Source organism: Podarcis pityusensis (genome assembly GCF_964106645.2).
Source record: "Podarcis pityusensis genome assembly, chromosome: 12".
NCBI lineage: Eukaryota > Metazoa > Chordata > Lepidosauria > Squamata > Lacertidae > Podarcis > Podarcis pityusensis.
In genome coordinates, this window is record NC_138037.1 from 9016498 (window position 1) to 9042297 (window position 25800).

The 25800-nt window shown below is 44.6% G+C and overlaps 1 protein-coding gene across 1 annotated transcript in view; it reads right to left on the bottom strand.

Moving 5' to 3' along the window:
* LOC308459058 (mitogen-activated protein kinase kinase kinase 3-like) overlaps positions 1 to 25800 on the bottom strand; it is a 118147-nt gene that overhangs the window by 48798 nt on the left and 43549 nt on the right. Inside the window, exon 3 of the mRNA XM_080974116.1 lies at positions 2463 to 2572. Coding sequence (XP_080830242.1) covers positions 2463 to 2572 — 110 coding nt within the window. The remainder of the gene's footprint in view (positions 1 to 2462; positions 2573 to 25800) is intronic.

A 25800-nucleotide genomic window follows, 5' to 3' on the forward strand; every position in this document is an offset into this window, starting at 1 on the left:
TTGTGAGGGAGCTATTGGAAGCTGATAAGTATGTGTGGGTGCCTTACCTTTTTTCACTGCTTTACATTTCTCTGCTCTAAATGAATTCCACCCCTGCCCAGGTGGCTTTTCTGCCTGTTATGATTGGTCCTAGACCAATCGGATTCAGAGGGTGTGGTGCATTATGGGTAGCAGAAGGGCAATTTGGCCAAGGCATGAGAGGCATTATGGGTAGCATAAGGGCAATCTGACCAAGGCATGAGAGGCATTATGGGTAGCAGAAGGGCAATCTGACCAAGGCATGAGGGGCATAGGATTCAGAATGCAGCAGTCTGATTGGTCCGTGGGAGCCACCCAATCCAACTCCAGCTGGAAGTGAATCCGCAACCTGATTGGCCTACAGGAGAATCCCGGAACTAGCCAATCATGTGGGGCCCATTGTGTAAATAATGTATATAAAGCAGACATTTCGGGGGAACTTCCATTCCTCACTACTATGAGCTGAATAAAGAGCATGAAATCCACACTAGATTCCGAGTATATTTCACTGCCCCATGGGATGGTCGATGCACAATCAAAATCCCACAGAGGGAAGATAAGATGGCAGGGGAGGAGAGCTATCTTGATTGGAGAACGGCAAGGTGAAGACATGTCTAAGCAGCTCCCCTCCTCCTTGCCATTTTTATACACACATACATGCACACACAGCACAGTTGTCAGAAGGTGAGGCGTCTTATTTCCACGCTCACCTGTTGACACCTGCCGCAACCATCAGCTGCTAAAAAGCACAAGGCGGTTCCACAGCGAACCTTTGCTTCAGGTCTCCCACAAATCAATGGTTGGTGCAAGGAGGGTTTGGACAGAGAGTTTGGAAAGAGGGGAGGCCAGATATCTGAGAAAATTCCCGGTGTGTGGGTGTGTGTGGAACATGTGAAAAACGAAAACAAGGAAGGTGCAGCTTTTGCAAAAGAAACACACAACTTGTTGAACAAATCCCGACTTTCAAGCTGTTCTTCAGATCATTCCAGGGTGGTCTCCTGCCTTCAACCGTCACCTTTCATAAAACGTTAACCCACTAGCCAAACCAACAAAGTCTCACTGGGTCATCGGACATCACTGCAGCTGTTAGGGAGCCCACGGGTTTGCTGAACATCTTGGATCCTTTTCAGCAGCCGTCGGATCTAGTGACACCCTGGAGCAGCAGTCCTCAACCTGTGGGTCCCCAGATGTTGTTGGACTACAACTCCCATCATCCCTGAGCTCTGGCCTTGCTAGCTAGGGGTGATGGGAGTTGTAGTTCAACAACATCTGGGGACCCACAGGTTGAGAAAGGCTGCTCTGGAGGATGTGCGTGGACACGGACAGATGCATTTTGAGCTTCTGTCAAGCAGCTGTGCATCACTGTGGTGCGTGGAAGACCGACAGTAGGTGGAACCAGACCCAACGACAAGCGGAGACAACGGACTCTGGTCTCTCTAGGAGACCAGAGTTAGTTAGCTCTGCTTGTCGCTGGGTCTGGCTCCACCTACTGTCAGTGCCAGTGATGGAAAGAAGATAAAGTCCCTACCAGGAAAGAATGGCAGATCAAGTTGATGGAATATGCCAAAATGGCTAAAATGATAATCAGAAAGAAGGAAGACCAAAATTTTAATAAGGAATGGGGAAAATTGAAAACTTATCTTAAAGACCATTGTAAACAGTTAGTAGGACTGGAATATCACTCGTAGTTTAATGGCAGATTTTGGATACAATGGAGAGATAAAAGATTGGATTACAGTCATCCCTCATGTTACGTCTGCTTCATGTTACATTCTTTCAGGTTATGTCCCGCAGCGACCCAGAAGTACCGGAAAGGGTTACTTCCAGGTTTCGCCGTTCGCGCAGATGTGCAATATGATGTCAGCGCATGCGCAGAAGCGGCGAATCACAACCTGTGCGTGCGCAGACGCGCCGCTGCGGCTTGCATTCCTTTCATGTTGCAAACGGGCCTCCGGGACGGATCCCGTTCGCAACCAGAGGTACCACTGTATTATATAAGATGCAGGAGGAAACGATTAATAACAGGACCCACAAAGGAAAGGAGGGAAGTCCAGGAGATTCCTTGGAATCTCGTTTTTATGTTGTATGCTGGACAAGTGACTGTGAAATTTTAATCTGAAAAACCAAATAAATATATATATATATATTTTTAAAAAAACAACTAACTCTGGTCTCACCACCGGGATCTTCCTCCGTGCTGAGTTTTACCAAGACTAAAATGAAGGAGGGAGCCTAACAGGCAGTTCATTAGTTTCAATGGGTCTACTCTAGAGTAAAACATCATTGAATACCGCCAGTTGCAAGCAGAAAGGCGATGGCTAGCTGAGGGTCAGATTAAGGATGGTGGGGAAGTACCCCATTCATCCTAATGGACCATAATCCGGTGTTTGAGAAAGCACAACGTTTGAGCCCTGTAGGAAGGTGTTCCCTGCAACTCAACTCACCTGTTTGTTGGAATAGACGTGGTTTTTGTTCCGGTTAGTGTCCAAGAGGCCTCCGCATTTGCCCAAGGCTGCGAGATCTTTCATAATAGAGTTGAGTGCCTCCTCTTCGTCTGCAGAAGAAAGGAAATAGATTTAGTCTTGTGAAACCTGAAGCTCTCTCCTTCTGGACCTCTCCAATGCCCATACCACAGCACTTAAAAATAATGATAATAATATGCAGATTTTTCTCAATATCAGCAATTGGGTTAGAAGACCGGGGCAGAGGCTAATTCAAGAACGAGTGATCCGAGATTCCCACATGTGTAAAATAAGCTACGGCAAGAATCTTTTATTACTAGCAGAGCAGAAAGGAAGTCTACAACGAGAATCAAGTATGCGCAGAGAGATAAGTGCGTTTAAATGAGAACACTTCACACAATTTATATAGTTGCAAATTTGTTTGTATTTCCAGACAGTAACTCTTGAGTACATTTTTTTAAAAAAAATCAGTCATAAGTGCCAGTGTGGCAGACTGCGAAATCTATACATGTAGAAAAGGCTAAAAAAAAAATTGGGTACAAATATGTGCGTTGATACTGCAGATTTTAAAGGTTAATATCCAATTGAAGCCAGAACTTTTTTTTCTGTTAGGGTTAATGGATACACAACTGGAAAAGGACTGTGGAAGATTATTCCAGTATATGATTACAGCGGCGAATTTTACACACAAAAAGATGGAAAGATACAGCCCTCCCCTACTATGGAGGAATGGTTGATACAATTATTGGACTATTCTGAGATGGCAAAATTAACGGGTTTAATTAGAGAAAAAACATTATTGACATTTATTAAAGACTAGAAACTTCTTATGGACTTTTTGTGCGTAAGAGAAAATGAACTCGTAACATTTGGATTTGAAGATTGAAAAAACATTGGCTTATAGAAAACAGAATAGTTGGATGTTATTGAGTGAATACTATATTTAGCTGATATATATATTTTCCATTTTCTTTTTCTCTCCCTACTCCCCCCCCCCACCTCCCACTCCGCTTTTATTTTCTTTTTGCCCCTGTTCCTTTTTAGATTATAATTTTTATTCTGGCATATTATAAAAAAGATACTTTGAATTGGGTATGAACTTTTGTATATCTTTTGATAAGTATCAATAAAAACAGTGGTTGCTTTTTTCTTTTTCTTTTTAAAGGAAATCTATACCTGTAGGTTTCTCAGAAAATTCTGACAGGGTGCTTGGTGGAAAAAATAGGAAAATGCTCCCTCCCTGATGTTTTTGTTTGAGAAGAGGAGCTCCTGCTAGCATGGAGTGGAAGGAGTATTACCCTGGTTGAGCCTGGAATCCCCTTCTATAAGTTACCAGAATGGGGCAGTGTGGTCCTGTAATTGTCAGTGGTAAGGAGCTGTCATTACATTTCCCTGGGGTTCCCCACCCAAGAGAAAGAAGATCACCACCAATCTGAAAAAGCTGCAGAAGATGCTGCAAATCTAAATGTTTCCTTTATGCATGGAAACACTGAACCAGTTCACAGGTCGCAAGTAACCAGGCCTGGATGCCAGCAAAGGCTTTTGGCCGTGGGTCCCCATGTCTTAGAAGGGTGCCTGGTGATTCTGGCTTTGCTGTGCCACCTTAATGCCCTCTTTGCAGGGCTCCCAGGTGACATTTTAGCCACGGATGGGCAGCAGGGCCACTTCTCAACAGGAGCTAAACTTGGCTCCTGTCCGCGGTGGTCATGCACCATTTTAAATTGCCTCAAATGCGATGCCCCAGCAGCCGGTAAGTCTTCACAAATCTCTGGACTGGTGCGTTGCATTCTGGGCAGATTAAGATGGCAGGCAGGCACTGAGGATGAATCCCATTTCAAAGGTGGAGGAGCACCTCACCTCTGCTAAAATGAGGCAAGGAGGACAATGGAAGGTGTGACTAATAATAATAATAAGTGTTAAATTGTGGGTGAACATCTCAGACGACACAGCGATTCTTCAAACAGCTCTTGTTTATTCACAGGCCTGAACAGAACTGAACTGAAGGGTTCAGCCAGCCTGCTTATATAGAGCTCCACTACAACGCAACTGTAACACTTTCTGTGACTATCCAATCACTGAACGTCACTTTCAATCCCTTATTTGCATATGTGGACCTGAGTGGAAACTATCTACAGTATCCCCCTGCTGGCCCAGGGTGAGAACTTCAGTACATAATAATAATAATACAGTGGTGCCCCGCAAGACGAATGCCTCGCAAGACGAAAAACTCGCTAGACAAAAGGGTTTTGCATTTTTGGAGCTGCTTCGCAAGACGAATTTCCCTATGGGCTTGCTTCGCAAGACGAAAAACGAAAACGTCTTGCAAGTTTGTTTCCTTTTTCTTAACACCGTTAATACAGTTGCGACTTGACTTCGAGGAGCAACTCATAGAACGCGGTGTGGTAGCCTTTTTTGAGGTTTTTAAAGACTTTGGTGATTTTTGAAGCTTTTCCAAAACTTATTTTGCAGCCATTTGGTAAGTTAAACTTTTAAAACTTTTTTGGGGGTTTTTGGATTTTGGGTTGGGGTGTTTGGAATTCAAGGACTTGGTGTTGGGGAGGGGTTTGCAAGAATCTGGAAGCTTGTTTTTTTTTCCCCCTGCATTTTTATGATTTTCTGTGACCATTGGGCCACTCTGCTGTTTTTTAAAAAAAATTCTGGATTTGAATTTCTGTGTGGTGGGTGGCTGGGGGAACAGTTGAGGAGGGGTTTGCAAGAATCTGGAAGCTTGTGTGTTTTTTTTCTGCATTTTTATGATTTTCTGTGACCATTGGGCCACTCTGTTGTTTTTTTAAAAAAATTCTGGATTTGAATTTCTGTGTGGTGGGTGGCTGGGGGAACAGTTGAGGAGGGGTTTGCAAGAATCTGGAAGCTTGTGTGGTTTTTTTCTGCATTTTTATGATTTTCTGTGACCATTGGGCCACTCTGCTGTTTTTTAAAAAAATTTCTGGATTTGAATTTCTGTGTGGTGGGTGGCTGGGGGAACAATTGAGGAGGGGGTTCTTCAGCAAGAAGCAAAGAGTGGAAGAGGAACCTTCTTCGAGTTGTCCCCCAGAGTCTTAGAAAATGTACTGTACACTTTGTTGATTTTTAAATGTTTTTCTGTCATGTTTAGAAACTTAATTTATTGTTCCTTCAATTTTTGAAATGCTCTTTACAGTATGTGTGACTTTAAAGAGCACTTAATAAACTCTGGTTGTACCAAATTTGGCTTTGTTTGGACTTTTTTTGACCATAGGAACGCATTAATTGAATTTCAATGCATTCCTATGGGATTTCGTGCTTCGCAAGACGAAAAATTCGCTAGACGAAAAAACTCGCAGAACGAATTAATTTCGTCTTGCAAGGCACCACTGTACATTTTATTTATACCCTGCCCTCCCTGGCCAGAGGCAGGCTCAGGGCAGCTAACACCAGTAAAATTACAGTAAAAACATAATGGGGGGGGACCAATTTAAAATACAGGTTAAAATGCAATTTAAAATGCAGCCTCATTTTAAAAGTAGCCCATAGATCAAAACCATAAGGGGAGGGAAGCATAAGGGTCAGACTGAGTCCAAACCAAAAGCCAGGCGGAACAGCTCTGTCTTGCAGGCCCTGCGGAAAGATGTCAAGTCCCGCAGGGCCCTAGTCTCTTGGGACAGAGCGTTCCACCAAGTTGGGGCCAGTACTGAAAAGGCCCTGGCCCTAGTTGAGACCAATCTAACCACCTTGCGACTTGGGACCTCCAAAGTGTTGTCATTTGTGGACCTTAAGGTCCTCCGCGGGGCATACCAGGAGAGGCGGTCCCATAGGTACGTGGGTCCTAGGCCGCATGTGGTGGTCGTGGCAGCAGGGGGGAAAGTACAGCTGCATTGGTGCATGTTGGGGTTTGGGGGGGCAGTACTGTGCTGCAGGACCCCTGAAATCCCTGAGAGCCAGTGTGGTGTAGTGGTTAAGAGCGGTAGACTCGTAATCTGGTGAACCAGGTTTGATTCCCCGCTCCTCCACATGCAGCTGCTGGGTGACACTGGGCCAGTCACACTTCTCTGAAGTCTCTCAGCCCCACTCACCTCACAGAGTGTTTGTTGTGGGGGCGGGGAAAGGGAAAGGAGAATGTTAGCCGCTTTGAGACTCCTTCGGGTAGTGATAAAGTGGGATATCAAATCCAAATCCAAACTACTACTGAAATCTGGCACCAGGCCCTTAGTTAATGCTTTACTGTGAACATGCTGAATTGGGCTCTTTTCTCTGTCCCTGCTCATACTGGGGAGAAACAAGTCACGATCCCCAACAAACATTAGCATTACAACAAAACCAGGTCATAGTTTGTTTTGCTCCGAAGGAACCACAAGTCAGCAAGCCTTGGCTACAGACTGAGGTTTGTCATGAGCAAAACATAACACGATTCCTGGTTCTGCAGCAACACTTAGCCAGGGCTTGTGGTTTATTGATTTGATTGATTTAATTCGTATACTGCTCACCATCTGTAGATCTCAGGGAGGTTCACAACATAGAGATGCAAAACGAGAACACAAAATGCATAATAAGACAAAAACAAACCAATTGCACACACCTTTCCCACAAACACATTGAAAAGGCCAAAGAATGGTCAATCAGCCCAAGGCCCGGTGAAAAAGAAATATTTTCATCTGGTGCCTAAAGGTGTATAATGAAGGCGCCAGGCGAGTCTCCCTGGGGAGAGCATTCCACAAATGAGGAGCCACCACAAAAAAGGCCCTGTTCTCGTATTGCCACCCTCCAAACCTCTTGTGGAGGGGGCACATGAAGAAGGGCCTCAGGTGATGAATGCAGACGACTGCTTCTCTCCAGCGTGAGCCAGGAGGCATGTGTTGGAGCAAAGTGGCAGCAATTCCCTCGCGCATAATAAGCTCTTGGTTTACGGCTTCTCCAAATGCGCAAAACAGGTCTCTGTTTCCCTCTCCCTCACACGTGCAATATTCATATCCATAGAGATAAAAACCTAGAAAGCACAAGAGCTTGTGAGGATATCAAGAGTAGCCTTATACCAGGACATAGAATCATAGAATTGTCGAGTTGGATGGGACCTCCAACGGTCATTTAGTCAAACCCCCTTCAATGCAGGAATCTCATCTAAATCATCCGTGACAGATGGCCAACAGGTCAGATCACTGAGCTACCTTGCCTTTTCTCATGGGCAGTGGGAGATCTTTCCTCACCCTTCTACAAGATTTTGGTTTTAACCAGATATGCCAGTTGCTGAATCCAGGGGTTTTATGTGTGCAACTACGGCCTACGTGTTCTACTAAGCTAGCACGGTTTTACCCAAAACCATTCAAATCTTGCTCCAGGCCTTGTCCTGCTGGCTCTACTGTTGCCCGTCAGTCAGGTGGCTTAAAGACAACATCTGCCTTCAGTGACTGGAAAATGTACAGCCCTGTGTTTTTCTCCCTCAGCAGCAGTCCAGAAGGATGAACTAACCAGGGAAGACCACACTGATTCGCGGAAGAGTCGCTTCCCCCTCTGCTTGATCTCCAAAAACATTTGTACTTCAGGAAACCCCTTTCTCCTGAGTTCTGTAAACAGAAATAGATGACAGGATGCTCCTTCAGACAGTCCTGTGTGTGTGGCTTAAACAATAAGAAAACTTGTTTGTTAAAGCATCGGTGGAGCGATGCTCAACCTCCAAGTCCTCCCAAAATAATAATAATCAGAATTCATTGGAGAAGACAGATCAGAAGAGTTGGCATCACGGTTTGCAAAGCTGCTGCCAGTCCTGTTTACAAAGGATCTTGGGCAGAAATGGATTAATCCTGGCTCTTGGGGTCCACCTCCTACCCCCAAAAGCAAAAGGCTTCCCTGAAGGGGCAGGTGTGCTATTTGAGCAACCAGTTCAATCAAGGCCCAAACAGTAAGGGGTGGGAGGGGGAGAAATTTGACTCCGTTTGCATTTAAAAGCAAACCTATCAAATCTGAACTTTCTGAAATGATCTGTGGACTGAAATCCATACTTCAAAATCTGCAGTTCTCTGAATTTTGCGGTGCGGTTTTTCAGCCAAGTAATGTGCAGAAAAAGTGTGCCTGAAAATGCATGTGTTAGTGAAAATAACACACACAAAATGCACTATATGCTTAGCAAAAATGTATGCATTCGGCAAAACTGCATACAAGCATTTGCACGTCAGGAGAAATGTGCTCTGAAAGGCTGGGAAATTTTCCTGAGGATTTAAATAAATAAACAACCCACAAATTGTTGCAGAAATGCGAAGAACTGAATTGAAGATTTGAAAAATTAGAAACTGAAAGAACCGAAACCAACAGAACCACCCATCCCTACTTGTAAAAGTGGAATCAGGATCAGGTTTGAATGGAACAAACCTTCCAGTAATTGCCTCTGAGAACAAGCAGGACCTGCTGCGATGTTCTCCAAGTCTCTGCCCCAAACAGCTCTTTTCAAGCGGAGTTCAGGAAGCCTTTTGTAGTAAGTGCTTTATAAGGGACACAAGTTCCTCACTGACCTGCAAAAAGGTAGCATATGACCGGGAACCCTGAAACATGTCAGGTGAGCAAAAAGAACCGCCATCTTGAAGGCTTGCAGAATGACACAAGAACAGGGAATGGGGATTAATTGTCCCACATCAGAAAAAAGGCACTCCGCTATTAGGTAAAGGTAAAGGGACCCCTGACCATTAGGTCCAGTCGTGGATGACTCTGGGGTTGCGGCGCTCATCTTGCTTTATTGGCCGAGGGAACCAGCGTACAGCTTCCGGGTCATGTGGCCAGCATGACTAAGCCGCTTCTGGCGAACCAGAGCAGCGCACAGAAACACCGTTTACCTTCCCGCCGGAGCAGTACCTATTTATCTACTTGAACTTTGACGTGCTTTTGAACTGCTAGGTTGGCAGGAGCAGGGACCAAGCAACAGGAGTTCAACCCATCACGGGGATTCGAACCGCCAACCTTCTGATTCGCAAGTTCTAGGCTCTGTGGTTTAACTCACAGCGCCACCCGCATCCCTACTATTAGAAGTGCCAAATTATGGAACAATCTTCCTGGACAGGGCTGGTCCTAGGTTAGTTTTGATTTAGTTTTCTTCTGTCGCTGCAGTCCATTCATTTGGATAACTGGCTGTGAACCGTCCTTCGCAATCTCCTTTGGGAGGCTGTGGACTCTCCTTCCTTGGAGGTTTTTAAGCAGAGGTTGGGTGGCCATCTGTTATGGATGAGATTCCTGCATTGCAGGAGATTGGATTAAAGGACCCTCAGGGTCCCTTCCACCTCTAAGATTCTATGAATCTGTGGTCAGGGCGCAAGGCAAGTGGAATATGTTGCAATCTTTGAAAGCCACGGCAATCTGCTGATCCCCAGAGCTTTCACAACCGATCGTTGTGTGCTGGGCCCAGGGGTTAACCCAAGCAACGCGGTCCAGGTCCGGTCCCAAATCCAAGGATTCCACAAGGAGTCAGTCCAACAGGGCCAAGGCAGGAAACCAGGCTAGGTCAGGCACAGGGTAACAGGCAGGTTCCAGCAAGCAGCAATGTTGCTCCCACAACTTGGGCTGAGGTCCAGCAGCCTTTTATCTCTGATGGGGTAACGGACGGTCCTGATCCCCCAGTGACTCACCTCCCTTCTCACCCGAAGGCGAGCACTCCTCCTGCGAGTACTCAGGTCTCTCCTTCTCTCAGACCTCAGTCTCTGCAGCTCGGGAGACGTCGGTGTGTTACTAGACACACCGCCTCAGCCTTCCCTGACCCAACTGGTAGTGGAGCAGCTGCAAGTGATGGCCCAGCTGAAGGCAACGAGGTCATCCCCGCATCTGGAGCCAGGGCAGGCTCAGGCCCCTGACTCGGCCCAGCTGGTGTTTGTTGCAGGGGAACCTGTGCAGACTGGGGCTCTTCATAATCAGGACCCATACTCGGTTCAGATGCCGCCTGAGACAGAGGATCTGGTGCGGACCAAGACTTCTCCGGTTCTGAGTCCAAGCCCAAGTCCCAGGCCATCACACGTTGTTGCTCCCACGGCTTTTCAGCCTCGCCTTTGCCTGTTCCACCCATGAAGTCGTAACTGACGTCATCAGATGTAGCATATTGGGTTGGCAGGGCAAGACGGAAGCAGCCTCACAGGCCAAATGGGGAGGACCGGTGGGGCTAATCAGGCTCACAAGTTGGAGGTCCCTCTTCACTGCCCTCTCTCATCTTTCTTGCAATTTCCTGACCACTCAGAGAGAATAGTGGAACAGTGGCAAAAAGGAGGAGGAAAGCAGGGGCAGTGAGCTTTGAGGGGTTGTGGGGTGCCTCCTGCTGGGGTGTGGGTCTTGGTAATAATAATAATAGTAGTAGTAGTAGTAATAATAATAATAATTTTTATTTATACTCCGCCCTTCCCGGTTCAAAACCAGGATCAGGGCGGCTAACAACAAATTTAAAACACTTAATTATAAAAGCAGCATAAAATTCAGTATAACAACGGTATAAAAATTCAAAATTCAAAAATCAGTTTAGGGGAAATAAGCATTAGATATCTACACCTGGCACCTGCACCATTGCTGGGGCAGCAGCTGGCACAAGACCCCTCGCTAAGTTCGGGGCAGGGGAAGGTGAGGGAGCTGTGTGCCAGGTGCTGAAATTGACAGCCGTGGCAAGGAATTCAGGACAGCAACACAGACAAAAGCCAGAAGGCAACGTAACTCAAGTCCCAGCGCCAGCACAAAGACAGGACTGTCTGCCTTCTGCTCACCGAGGACATTGGTATCCGGTGCATTTGAAAACATTGGCACATTCCTCGTTCTTATGGCTGAAAAGTTAAGGCAGAAAATGTGTGGGGAACGGCTGGCAACGACCCCAGAAGCCTGCTTGCCAGTGGCAAGTGCTCTCTCTGTGTCTTCTCTGAGGATGGCAACACAATCATCTCTCCATGGAGAAGTGTTTCGGTGATGTGAGCCCTCTCTCCGCTTGCAGTGCAAAGCGGCACGGCCCAGGTGCATGTTTGGATTTGATATCCCGCTTTATCACTACCCGAAGGAGTCTCAAAGCGGCTAACATTCTCCTTTCCCTTCCTCCCCCACAACAAACACTCTGTGAGGTGAGTGAGGCTGAGAGACTTCAGAGAGAAAACTTCCGGTTGTGAGCGACGCCATCGCAAGCGGGGATTGCTTCCAGGTGGAGAATCCCGGGTTTTTCGGAGGATTTAGGGGGGTCTTTGGGCGCAGTGACCCCCTGAAGTAGTGTCTGGAGGGTGTTCAGACACTCAGGTTCCCGCGGAGAGCCATAACGCAGACCACCCGGCCGCCAGGTAACTCCAACGGAGCGAAGAGAGCGGCGGGGAGGAGAAGCGGGCTGAGGGGAAGCCATAGCTAACTCCGGGAAACGAAGCCCCGAGCTTGCCGGGGGAGCTCACAACTCTCGAAACCAAGGAATTCGGGCTCAAATTAATATAAAACAAATCAGAACTTTAAAGAAAAGCACCGGAGGACAAGTAAGCAATTGCAAGACCGGCGCTATCTCCAGTCAATTTATGCGCACTGGGGAAGCAAAGTTGCTAAAAGTGAAAGTGTGTTGCCACTAGCGGCTATTGTTTTTTTTTCCCCTTCAAGCTGCTACAAACTATCTGAAAAATTAATTCTTTGACTGTGTAAGAATTCAAGTTAGAAGGGGGAAACAGAGGGACAAGATTTGTTACTTCAAGGTCCTCTTTGGAATTTTGAAAGAGGAAGCTGAAAGCAGGACTGCAATTCTTTTTCTTTAAAAAAGTCTGCGTAGCAGAGGAAGTACTGTCGACTCCATTATACGGTTAGTTTTTTGGGTTTCCTCTTTTCCTGCCTTTGCCTTGTTTTGTAAAAATTTTTTTCTGGTGCCCTACAGATAGTTTTTTTTTGGACTCAATTTACAATATTGGCTCTCTAACTAGCATAAGAGAGTTGAAGAAAGGGCTTGGCAGTTTGAAATACCCCTCATTTTTACTGTACCACGTCTCATTTTTCCCCTCCTCCATACTTTGCCCAGTCAGTTTTCAGGGGCTTTAGCCACTCAGTGGTCAGGAGGATAATTACAACTTGTTTTCTATCTCTTCTCTTCAATTGGCCTTGCACCTGTTATTTGTGCTCCACTGGATCCCTCTGCTTGGAGGTTGGACTAAACAAGGTTTTACAACTAATCTACAAGATCTTATAAGGATTAGCCCAATTGGGGGCAGAAGGTTTTTTTTTTTTCCTTGCTCTTCTTTTTTCTGTGACTGGAACTCTGAACTTTGAATTTCTTTTCTTTTTTACTCTTTTTTTGTTACATATATTAGCTGGCACTCCCTGGCAATACAACTGATTATAATTGGGGAACTGCGATATCTAAAGGGAGTAGCCTAATTTGTGGCAAGAAGAATATTCTCCTTCTTTACTTTTTATTTTCCCCTTTCCCTTTTTTTCCTTCTCTTTTTTGGAGGCCTTCCGGATGTAATCAACCACCCTCCCTCGATTCTAAAGAGGGGAGGAATCTGAAACTTTTGGTAAAAAGGTTCAATATCGAACTTTTGGTAAAAGGTTTAATATTGATACTCCCAAGCCAAACTTATAGGGACTAGGGATACTGAATTGGATTTTGAATATTGTAACTGAGTAAGGTGGGAACCTATAAAAAGCTGAGTAACATTAGGGTTGTGTCAACCCCTACTAAAGGTTATTAAAGGTTATATTGGAAGGATGTCCCACATACCTAAGAAAGGCGGGGAGGGTGGAACACCAGGAGATAGGAGAGGGTCTAAACCAGATGCAGACTTCAAGACAGAAATTTTGAAAATGTTTGCTGAAATTAGACAGAGCGAAAAGAATATGGAGGATAAACTGGAGCATGTGAATACAAGAATAGAACAGGTGGATACGAGAATTGGGAAAATGGACCAAAAGATTGATGAAACGGTAAGAGAGCTAAGAGGTCAAATTAAAGATGTTTCCAAAAGAACACAATCTCTGGAAGAAGGAATGAAAAAAACAAGAGCAGAAATGAAGGAAGTGAAACGGGAAGAAGAGAAATTAAAAACAGGATTATTCGAAGTTAATAAAACACAAGAAGAAGTATGGGACGCAATCGCGATGAATGAATTGAGGCAACGGGAGGTGAACCTCAGGCTGAGAGCAGTCCCAGAAACACAAGGTGAAAACATCAGAGAAAAATTGACAATAGAAATAGCACAATGGTTGGCGATACAAAAAGAAGAAGTGGAAAGATCAGTTCAAAATGCGTATAGAATAAGAACAAGAACAACTAGAACAAAGAAAATGCCTGGAGACTGTCTGATTACCTTCAAAGATAAAGATATGAGAAACTTAATTCTGCAAAAAAATAGAGAAAGAAGACTAAATATTGATGGGAACTATATAATCATTTTTAAAGATATTCCAGTGAGATTGTTGAAACGAAGAGACCCATATAAGCCATTGGTCCAAATTCTCAAGAAGAACAAGATTGAATTTAAATGGGAATTCCCTCAAGGGATCTCATTTACCTATAAAAGCAAGAAACATAGACTGATTAGTCCGGAGGAAATAAGTAAATTTCAGAGGCGCTATAGGGAGTTGACGGTAGAAGAAGAAGAAGAAAGAGGAGCAGTAGGAGGAGTCGGTCTATTGGAGAGGAAGTACTCAGAAGGAAAGGGAAAGGAAAATGGAGAATCGGAAGATGAAGAGGAAGAGGAAGAAGAAGAGGAGGGAGAAGAACAGGAAGAAGCCAGACCATAATTAATTAGATAAATCTTTAATTGGGAAGGAAAGATGGCGCTAAAATTATGGAATTGGAATATTAATGGAATGAACGATAGGAGGAAACGTAATAAAATCGAACAATATTTAAAAAAGAAAAATCTTGATATCATATGCCTCCAAGAAACACATGTGGCAAAAAAGCATAGAAAAATTTTGATTAATAATAGACTGGGAAATGAATTTGTATCTTCCGATAAAGGGAAAAAGAGAGGGGTTGTACTATATGTAAAAAAGAAGATAGAGGCGCAACAAATTTTTAAAGACAAAGAAGGAAGAATAATTGCAATACAGATTAATTGGCAAGGCGAAAAAATAATAATTGTCGGGATCTATGCACCTAATGGGAATAAGATGGATTTTTATAAAAATTTGGAAGAAAAGTTGTTTGAATATATGGACCAAAAAATGATACTTATGGGGGATATGAATGGGGTGGTTTCACTGGAAATAGACAGGTTAAGAGAAAAAGATGTAAGTAGAGAAGGGAAACTGCCTAAGACTTTTTTTACTATGATAAAAAACCTCAACCTAATTGACATATGGAGATTGAGACATCCGCTGGAGAAGCAGTTTACGTTTTATTCCGAACCAAATCAATCTCTATCAAGAATCGATCAAATTTGGGTCTCTAATGAACTAACCCCAAGAATTCGACAGGTTGAGATACAACCAAAAATAATATCAGACCACAGTCCAATAAAAATGGAGGTTAAAGGATATGAAGAAAGATCATTTAGATGGCGTCTTAACGATTATCTCATGGATGATCAAAAGCTTATTCAAGAGGCAAAGAAAAAATTGACAGATTACTTTATGGATAATATGAATAAGGGTACAAAAATGAGTATAGTTTGGGACGCAAGCAAAGCGGTAATAAGAGGATTCCTTATTCAACAGAATGCGATTAAGAACAAGAATAGGGAGAGAGGGAGGAAGGAAATTTTAGAACAAATAATGGACAATGAAAGAAAATTAATTAAGAATCCAAACAGCTTAAAAATAAAAGAGAATATTAAAGTCCTGCAGACACAATTCGCAATGATTATTAACAAAGAGGTGGAATGGAATATCAAAAGGCTGCAACAGAAAAACTTTGAATTTGCTAATAAATCTGGCAGATGGCTTGCGTGGCAAATTAGGAAAAGGAAGGAACAAAGTACAATTAATAAAATTATCCTAGATGGAGAAGAAGTTGAAAACCCTAAAGCTATTAGGAAAGGATTCCTGGATTTTTATAAACATTTATATAACAACAGAGAAAAGAACAACATGAAGAAAATAGAAAGATTTCTAAAGGAAAAAAGTGTGCAAAAGATCCCGACAGATAAGAAAGACCGACTGAATGCCCCAATTGTAAATGAGGAAATAATTGAAACAATAAAAGAATTGAAGAAAGGGAAGGCACCAGGACCAGATGGTTTAACATCCAGTTATTATAAAGAACTGAGGCACGCCCTAATAGTACCAATAAAGGAAGTTATGAATAACATACTGCAACAACAGGATATTCCCGGAACGTGGAAAGAGGCCTTTATTACACTCATTCCTAAGCAAGACTCTGATTTGACACAAGTAAAGAATTACAGGCCAATATCTCTGCTGAACACAGACTACAAGATTTTTGCTGGAATACTAGCAAAAAGATTAAAGAAGATATTGCAGGAAGTAATACATGTAGACCAGGCAGGCTTCCTTCCGAGCAGACAGATGAAAGACAATGTTAGAAACATAATAAATATTCTGGAATATCTGTCTGTAAGGAATGAGAAGAAAGCCCTATTAATGTTTGTGGACGCAGAGAAGGCTTTCGATAATATATCGTGGGAATTTATGTTAAAAAATTTAGAAATGATGGAAGTTGGGAATGAATTTTATAACGGAATAAGGGCAATTTATTCGGAACAGAGAGCTAAATTGATTGTGAATAATATACACACTGAAGAATTTAAGATATCAAAAGGTACCAGACAGGGGTGTCCCCTCTCGCCGCTATTATTTATAATAGTCCTGGAAGTCCTTCTAGGCTCAGTAAGGAACAATGATAAAATAAAGGGGGTGACAGTCGGCAAAAATGAATATAAGATTAAAGCCTTTGCCGACGACATAGTAATTACGATTGAAGAACCCATAAGCAGTTTAAATGAGGTATTGGAGGAAATAGACCAGTTTGGTAAAGTGGCCGGATTTACGTTAAATAAAAAGAAAACAAAAATAATGGTTAAGAATATTGACCAGAGTCTAGTGGATGAATTGCAACGAGAATCAGGGATTGATGTGACCAAAAAGGTAAAATACCTGGGAATATGGCTGACCCCAAAAAACATCGATTTATATCAGAACAACTATATTCAAGTGTGGAAGGGAATTAAGAAAGATTTAGAAACCTGGGGTAGAATGAAACTGTCCTTTTGGGGCAGAATATCAACAATTAAAATGTGTGTGCTCCCAAAGATGATATTTTTGTTCCAAATGATCCCTATAATCAGGGGAATAAGTGTGTTTAAAGAGTGGCAAAGAACGCTTTCGAGATATATCTGGCAGGGCAAGAAACCTAGAATACAATTTAAGTTATTGACAGATGCTAAGGAAAGAGGCGGTTTTGCCCTGCCAGATCTAAAACTATATTACGAGGCGTCTTGTCTTTGCTGGCTAAAGGAGTGGATAAAGTTAAATAACAACAAATTACTAGACCTAGAGGGCCACGACAATAGGTTTGGATGGCACGCCTATTTGTGGTTGGAGAAGAGGAAAGTCCATAAAGGTTTCACTAACCATGTTATTAGGGGTTCTTTAATAGAGGTCTGGGACAGGTACAAAAATATTTTGGAATTTAAAGTCCCGCACTGGTTGTCACCACTAGAGATAATGTCAGTAAAAAAGACTAATATGAGACCAAATTGGATAACATATGGCGAATTGGTAGTGAAAGAGGGGGAGAAATGGAAACTGAAGCCATATGAACAAGTTAAGGACCAGGTCTATGACTGGATGCACTACTTTCAGGTGAATGCAATGTTTAACAAAGATCTTAAAGAGAAAGGTTATATAGAAAAAGTGTCTAAATTTCAATCAGATATAATTGATAATGATGTTAAGATAATTTCGAAAATGTATAAATTACTTTTGGAATGGCAAACAAAGGACGAGGAGATTAAGTCGGTTATGATTAAGTGGGCCAGAGACTTTGGTTACAGTATACAATTAGAGGATTGGGAAAAGGTTTGGAACGAAAACATGAAATTTACTGCATGCACAGCACTAAAGGAAAACATAATGAAGATGGTGTACAGATGGTATATTACACCGGTAAAATTAGCAAAGATGTACAAGACATGCAATAAGTGCTGGAAATGCAAAGAAAAAGAGGGATCTCTTCTTCATATGTGGTGGGATTGCAGGAGGGTGAGGGGATTCTGGGAATTGATTTATTGTGAATTGAAAAAGATGTTTAAATACTCGTTTGTGAAAAAGCCAGAATCCTTCCTGCTAGGTATAACAGGAAGAGAGATAAAAAGACAGGACTACAAACTGTTCCAATACGCTGTCACAGCGGCAAGAATACTGATGGCCCAGAGGTGGAGACAGGAGGAAATGCCGACCTTGAACGAATGGAGGATGAAACTCATAGAATACGCAGAATTGGACAAAATGACTGGAAGAATAAGATACCAGAAAGATCAAAAATTCATCGAGGACTGGGGAAAGTTTGCGGCATATCTGGAATCTATATGTGATCAACAAACAACGCTAGTGGGGTTTAAAGAGACTTTGTAATACTATAAGGTATATTGTATGACAGAATTAGAGAGGTGTAAGATAATGGTAAACCAGCAATACTATAAAGGAAATGCGGGAAAATAAGAAAAATGGATGATTGTGGGAGGTGCTGGTGGAGGTTCAAAAACTGTAAATTTGTAAACATGGTTGTAGCCAATATAAGCAAAAGGAAAACTGAATAAAAATTTATAACGCAAAAAAAGAGAGACTTCAGAGAAGTGTGACTAGCCCAAGGTCACCCAGCAGCTGCATGTGGAGGAGCGGAGATGCGAACCCGGTTCACCAGATTACAAGTCTATCGCTCTTAACCACTACACCACACTGGCTCCGGAACGGATCCCATTCGCAACCAGAGGTACCACTGTAAATATTATTGAGCTTAATGGGACTTGCTCTCCAGTGCAGGGCTGGAAAACCTCTGGCCCGCCTGATGTCGCTAAACTACAACTCCCATCAGCCCTAGCAGCATTAATGAGGCGGATAGCCAACAGGTAAAGCTGGTCCTATAAATGTGTTTACTGGGATAACGTTAGTGTAAGCTGGATGGGTGACACTCAAGGGGGTGAATCAACAGGAGGGAGGGGTGCTGCATATCTTCTGTACTCCCCAGTTATCTCCTCACACACACACCCCAATATGTTACGATACGATAATCTTTATTGTCATTGTCCCATACCGAACAATGAAATTGGAGGGGAAAAAATCTACATAAGACATTCAAAACCAACAAGCCTGCTATCCCAGCTATCCCAACCTGGTTAGCCCCCTAAAAACTCTGATACCCCATTTTTAAAATACAATACACTCCCATAGAGACTCCTCACACTGTGTTTAAAACCGAAATCGCATTTGGATAGAAACTGTTTCTCAGGCGGCTAGTCCTAGTCTTTATAACCATGTACAGTGGTACCTCGGGTTACATACGCTTCAGGTTACAGACTCCCCTAACCCAGAAATAGTGCTTCGGGTTAAGAACTTTGCTTCAGGATGAGAACAGAAATCGTGCTCTGGCGGTACGGCAGCAGCAGGAGGCCCCATTTACTAAAGTGGTGCTTCAGGTTAAGAACAGTTTCAGGTTAAGAACGGACCTCCAGAACGAATTAAGTACTTAACCTGAGGTACCACTGTACCTTCTTCCAGAAGGCAGAAGCTGAAAGAGAGAGAAAATGCCCCTCAGCTTGCATTTTCAGAGACTAATGGCAGGGGGAGAGAATTGAAGAAAACCTAGTCCATGGGTTCCTTTGTAGGGGATAATATGAGGCCAGGGGGAAGTCTTAAGCACCCACTCCTGTCTGCCACTCCCTGATGACTCTGCATTAACATTTCAAGGGAAACCCCCTCAAAATGCACCGTTCTGCCCTAAACCACCTTTCGGTGGGGTTTTTGAGATGAGTGCAAAATAACGAGCACGTCCCCTGCCCCACCCATAGGACTCGTCCATCCACCTTCACTCCCCGCCCCCCCGGCACCCCCAGCTAAGTGGCGCCTTCCCCTTGCCGACTTTCACATCACCTCAACTTCCCTTTTCAAGCAGTTCTTGAGAACCCGTTTGGCTTTCTCTCCCATTGCTTAGCTTTCAAATGCTATCTTTTGCCTCTCGGCCTGCAAGAGGAAATGAGAAGATTTGCAAAAAGCTGAGTTTAAGAAAACATGCACTGTCTTGACAGTGGAACGGACTCCCTCGGGAGGTGGTGGAGTTTTTAAAACAGAGGTTGGGTGGCCATCTGTCGTGGGTGCTTTAGTTGAGATTCCTGCATCACAGCGGGTTGGACTAGATGACCCTCGGGGTCCCTTCCAACTAAAATTCTATGATTCTACATAGTCCTGTTACTGCAAACATGAACCACACACACACACCCTAAATGCTTTTTCCACCTCACAACCATGTTGCTAGCGTAGTATTTAATGTGAGAGAGGAGGAACAGTAAATGACAGGCACAATAAGTGCTATTAGCCCTGCTTCCAAGTCTTCTCCACTGGCTGGCTCAGGATTGTTTACTTACAGCGCAACCCTGCGCGTGTCTCCTGAGATATACAGTCATACCTCATGTTATGTATGCTTCATCTTACGTTCTTTCAGGTTACATCCTGCGGTGTACCAGAAGTACCGGAAAGGGTTACTTCTGAGTTTTGCCGCTCGCGCATACCCAGAAGCACTAAATCGTGCTTCGCACATGCGCACAAGCGCCAAATTGCAACCCGCGCATGCACAGACGCGCCGCTGCAGGTTGCGCTCTTTTCATGTTGCAAATGGAAGAAGAAGAAGAAGAGTTTGGATTTGATATCCTGCCTTTCACTCCCTTTAAGGAGTCTCAAAGCGGCTAACATTCTCCTTTCCCTTCCTCCCCTACAGCAAACACTCTGTGAGGTGAGTGGGGCTGAGAGACTTCAAAGAAGTGTGACTGGCCCAAGGTCACCCAGCAGCTGCATGTGGAGGAGCGGAGATGCGAACCCAGTTCACCAGATTACGAGTCTACCGCTCTTAACCACTACACCACAGTGGCTCCGGAACGGATCCCATTCGCAACCAGAGGTACCACTGTAAATATTATTGAGCTTAATGGGACTTGCTCTCCAGTGCAGGGCTGGAAAACCTCTGGCCCGCCTGATGTCGCTAAACTACAACTCCCATCAGCCCTAGCAGCATTAACGAGGCAGATAGCCAACAGCTAAAGCTGGCCCCCGGAACCTGCACTGTGAGGAGCTGGGGTTTTAAAGAATATAGCCTTCTTCCACCACCCTCCTTTCATTCACATAACATTTCTAAACTGAAGTGTGCCAATTTCAGCTTGAAATCATGATCCGAGGTTGCCTTCTTATCACTTGGACTTGGGGCTTTCCCGCCCGGCCTGAGATTCCTAACCACAAGCCCGCGAACCTTTGCCACAAATCTGCCGCTGATTCAGCCACCTGGCAGAATACCAGCACCTGCCCCCCCCAACCTAGTTGTGACAGCTCTGGAAGGCTCAGATCCTGTCTAGATTTCCCAGGCTCCGCTCCTCCTTGTGTGTACGTGTGTCTGTGTGCGTGGGGAATCGCTAAGAGGAGAATCTGCGTTCCTAGTTCTTCTTCGCCGTTTGAGAGCCGGATGAGAAAACAGCCACGAGAAAACAGGGTCAGCATCAGACCACCCAAACAGCTTAGCTGTCAAATGTGGGGGGAATATGGGAGAGACGAAGGAACAACTTAGCAACATTTGGAAGGTCTAGACGAGCCTGTTATTGTTGGCTTTGCAAGCAGGCTATTAGTTGGGAGAAAATTTGCCGTAGGTTCCAAGGATCTGCTTCCATCAACAATGGGAAAAGAAACAGAAACACCCCGTTTCGAAAGATTTAGGGGGCAGATGGTCGGGGGCGAAAGGAGGAAAGGGTTTGCAGACTCGGTATAGAACGCTATATTTTCAAAATATCGATCCGAAAAGACCACCAGGGAGTTGTGGTCTCCTATCTATTTTAAAACTTGAAAACACAACAGGACCACCTGTGAGTTTGGTGGTCCTTCCCCAAGGACTTACGCTCAAACGTGGCTTATGTGAGGATGGGAGACCCCTGCAGTCCAGAGGGCACAAAGTGATCACTGAACAAAAGCCTCAGCATTCTGCGGTCACGGATTAAAACCTAGGATTAAGATAAGAAACTGCAGTCGTCACAGTCTTGGCTCTTTGTGGCTGCTAAGAGCAAACAATGACTGCTAACATGTCCTGTTTGTACAAATGCTGCCTTCACTTTTTACTGCAACAGCAAACAGGCAGCCAGGTGGCTTCAGGTCTCAGCTTCCTTGGTGGAATCTATGTACATATAAAAAAACCGCTGTGAAGATCCCTTTAAAAAAAAAAAAAAGTTTGGAAAAACACATTGAATTTTGCATAGCTCACTGTAGCCATCTAGTGTCATATTTGTATACTGCACGTCACAATACATTTAAAATGTTTTATTTGCAGCTGTGTAGCCGAATCCCTTCTCTGTGCAGATGTGTGGTAGTGTTTGACACAACAAAGGACATATACACCATATGTTCACATTCCCCCTTGCCTGCAAAAAATTGTGGAAACTGTAGTTCCCCCCCTCACAGGACTACAATTCCCGGTACCCTTAACAAACTACAGTTCCCATGTTTCTCTGGAGGGGGGTGCTTTAAATGTTTAGCTTTGGCCTAGCATGTGGTATGGTGGGACTCGGGAGGCGATGTGGTTTAAACTGCTGCGCCGCTTGGACTTGACAGTCAGAAGGTCAGTGGTTCGAGGCCCCATGACGGGGTGAGCTCCCGTTGTTCGGTCCCAGCTTCTGCCAACCTAGCAGTTCAAAAGCATGCAGTGCAAGTAGATAAATAGGTACCGCTCCGGCGGAAAGGTAAACGGTATTTCCGTGTGCTGCTCTGGTTTCGCCAGAAGCAGCTTAGTCATGCTGGCCACATGGCCCGGAAAAACTGTCTGCGGAAGCGGACAAACGCCGGCTCCCTCGGCCTGTAAAGCCGCAACCCCAGAGTCGTTCACAACTGGACTTAACTGTCAGGGGTACCCTTATCTTTACCTTTCATGTGGTATACATTTTACACATTCCTCCAGGGACCTGAGAGATATGATATGATATTCTTTATTGTCATTGTCCCATACAGAACAACGAAATTGAAAAATCTACATAAGACATTCAAAACCCAACACACCTGCTATCCCAGCTATCCCAACCCGGTTAGCCCCCTAAAAACTCTGATACACCATTTTTAAATACAATATACTCCCATACAGAGAGGCGCCATTTTGGGATTTGTACGTGTGGAGAGACATCTTTTTCTTGAGCAGGTGCATGAACACATGGAGGGCCAAGCAGAGAGGCTCGGAGGGCCACATTCAGCTTATGGGCCTGAGATTCCCCAGCCTTGCACTACAGTATAGGGACTGCCATCTGTTGCCTCTGCCCGTCACAATGGCAAACACATGTCACTAGTAATAACGATAAATGTAACGGTGGAAAACAGCACAAGTGGGCAATCAAAAGGAAGAATATCATTACTGGGCCCACACACTGTGCAGATAAAAAACCAACCAACCCAGAAATCCCTCCTCCCTCTCTCTCTCTCTCTCTCTCTCTCTCTCTCTCGTAATGAAATACTTGGGCAGCTGTTTTTCCTGGACCTTACAAGCGTTGTGTTCTCCGATATGGCTAAAAGGATATTTGAGTTCTAAAACAGGGATTTCCCTCCCCTGTTCCCCAGGCTAGCTTCCCCTATCACTTATCGCGGCAATAAAAACATAACCAGAGGGGTTTGCAATCCGTTGCCACGGCAACCGCCCTGCGGTCCAAAACAGAGCAGGCCTGAGGGAAGGCCAGAGTGGGCCGCGTTCCTTGCGTCCCACTCGCTCCTGGCTGAGGTTTCTGGTTTCTCGTACACGGGGGGGGGGGGCAGCAGCGGGAAAGCAGCTGCGTCAACACTTTGTGCCTTCGGTGTGGCGTGCGAATCGCCTTCGGAGCCGAATTGCACAAGGTTGATCCCCTGCAAACACACCCCGTTCCACCTTCCTCCTCTATTCGGGAGAGGAGGAATCTCAGCAGCTTCAGGGATCCAGCCCACCGACTAACTTCTGCATTTGGTGGTGGGCCTGCCCTTTGCGCCTGTTGGCTTTGTCCATGGAGCTTTTATGGCGCTGGAGGAGACTCTTGAGAGTCCCATGGACTGCAAGAAGATCAAACCTATCCATTCTTAATAGAAATCAGCCCTGAGTGCTCACTGGAAGGACAGATCCTGAAGCTGAGGCTCCAAGACTTTGGCCACCTCATGAGAAGAGAAGACTCCCTGGAAAAGACCCTGATGTTGGGAAAGATGGAGGGCACAAGGAGAAGGGGACGACAGAGGACGAGATGGTGGGACAGTGTTCTCGAAGCTACCAGCATGAGTTTGACCAAACTGCGGGAGGCAGTGGAAGACAGGAGTGCTCTGGACCATGGGGTCACCAAGAGTCGGACATGACTAAACGAATAAGCAACAACTGCCCTGTGTGAACAAGCGGACCCACAGCTGAGAGCCAGCCGCCCGCCAATCATCCCAGTCATTTAATCACAGAATTGTAGAGTCTGAAGGGACCCATCTGGTCCAGCCCTCTGCAATGCAGGAATACGCAGCTGTCCCATACGGGGATCAAACCTGCAACCTTGGCATTATCATAGGAATCTCATGGGTAACTATGGTCAAGAGGATGCTGAATTGGATGGGGCATTATATACCAGGGATCGGCAAAGCTTACCAGGCATGGGCCGGATCACTCCCGCGAAGATCCTCTGTGGGCCGGGCCAGCGCAGCGCAACGCCAGAAATCACTTCTGCGTATGCCCAGACCCTGAAAATTGCACCTGCGCAGAAGTGTCCGGGAATGCGCAGAAGCGATTTCGGGCACCACGGACATGCACAGGCGTGATTTCCAGGGTCTGAGCATGCGCAGAAGCAATTTCTGGAGCCGCAGAAGAGAGTCCCCGCGTCGCGCTGGTTTAGCGCCACGCTACGCTCATTTAGCGCAGTGCGCGGGGACTTGCCAAGTGAGCGGCTCAGTTCAGGGGTGGCTTGTGGGCTGGTTAAACGGGCCACAGGTTGGGGACCCTGTTATATACAGATGAAACTGATCATCCCATCCTGATTTAAGTTTATAACCTTGGTTGGAGCAAGCCGTCGGAAATCCGGCTAGATGGTGGGTTTCTTTAAATTTTCTTGTTTGATTAGTTTATTATCTTGAATATGGAAACAGAGTCTGTTAACCTGGATAATTAGTAGTGATGCTGCTATTTAAAGAGCCACCCACGTAGCGGTCAAAAGTAAACATCAGCATTCTGCTCAAAACATCTGTATGTTATCACTCTGGCATAGCATGCAAAAAAAAAAAGACTGTGGGAGTAAAATTAATTCAACTTTAATTAATATTTAGGATTTAGGTCTTTGTTGATTTGCTCCTATACATGGTGAACCAATGCCCAGGGTTCCTGCCCCTTTTACTTGTCGGTTACACATAGGAGGAATGCTGACAACTGAGGCTTGCAAACAAACAACTCCAAAACAACAGCCAGGTGAGAGACAGAAAGGTGAGACAGCCAGGTGAGACATTCAACACAGAAAAGGTGACACCAGTACAGACTCTGAAGGAACTCATCTATAGAAGCTAATGTTTGAAACTGATAATGGCTACTTATAATAGCATATTGCTGCTGAGAAGGGTGGTTTTTTAAAATGACACAGTATCTAAATCCTGTTAAATAAAATACCAATTCCCTAGTATGAAAGATGGCAAAGTTCACAACTCCACTCCCCACAAACCAGGCAAACCATCAACAGTTCAGTCAGCAGAGCATGAGCCTCTTAATCTCATGGTCGTGGGTTTGAGCCCCGCACTGGCAAAGGATTCCTGCGTTGCAGGGGGCTGGACTAGATGACCCTTGTGGTCCCTTCTAACTCTACCATTCTATCACTCTACCAGCACATGCAAATGCACAAAATGGGGAAAAACATGGACAAAAAAAGCAGGTAACACGCCACACACCCCATGCCACAAAAAAGCAAGCAACCCCTCAACTAAGAAAGACGGGGTTCTCTGCAGGCCCTAAGGTTGTTGCCTGATGGAACCCACCATCTTTTATTTTTATTTTTAAATAATTTTTATTGAATGATTTTATGTTACAAAAAACATTACAACCATACTACCACAAAATATAATTGACAAATAAAAATTACATACGTCAGTATTTTGTTTGTTATCTGTTATTTACCGTCTTATTTCCTCCCAGACAATCCATACAAAACACCCACCCACACAAACACAAAGAATAATGAAAAATAATGGAAATTTCATTATTTTC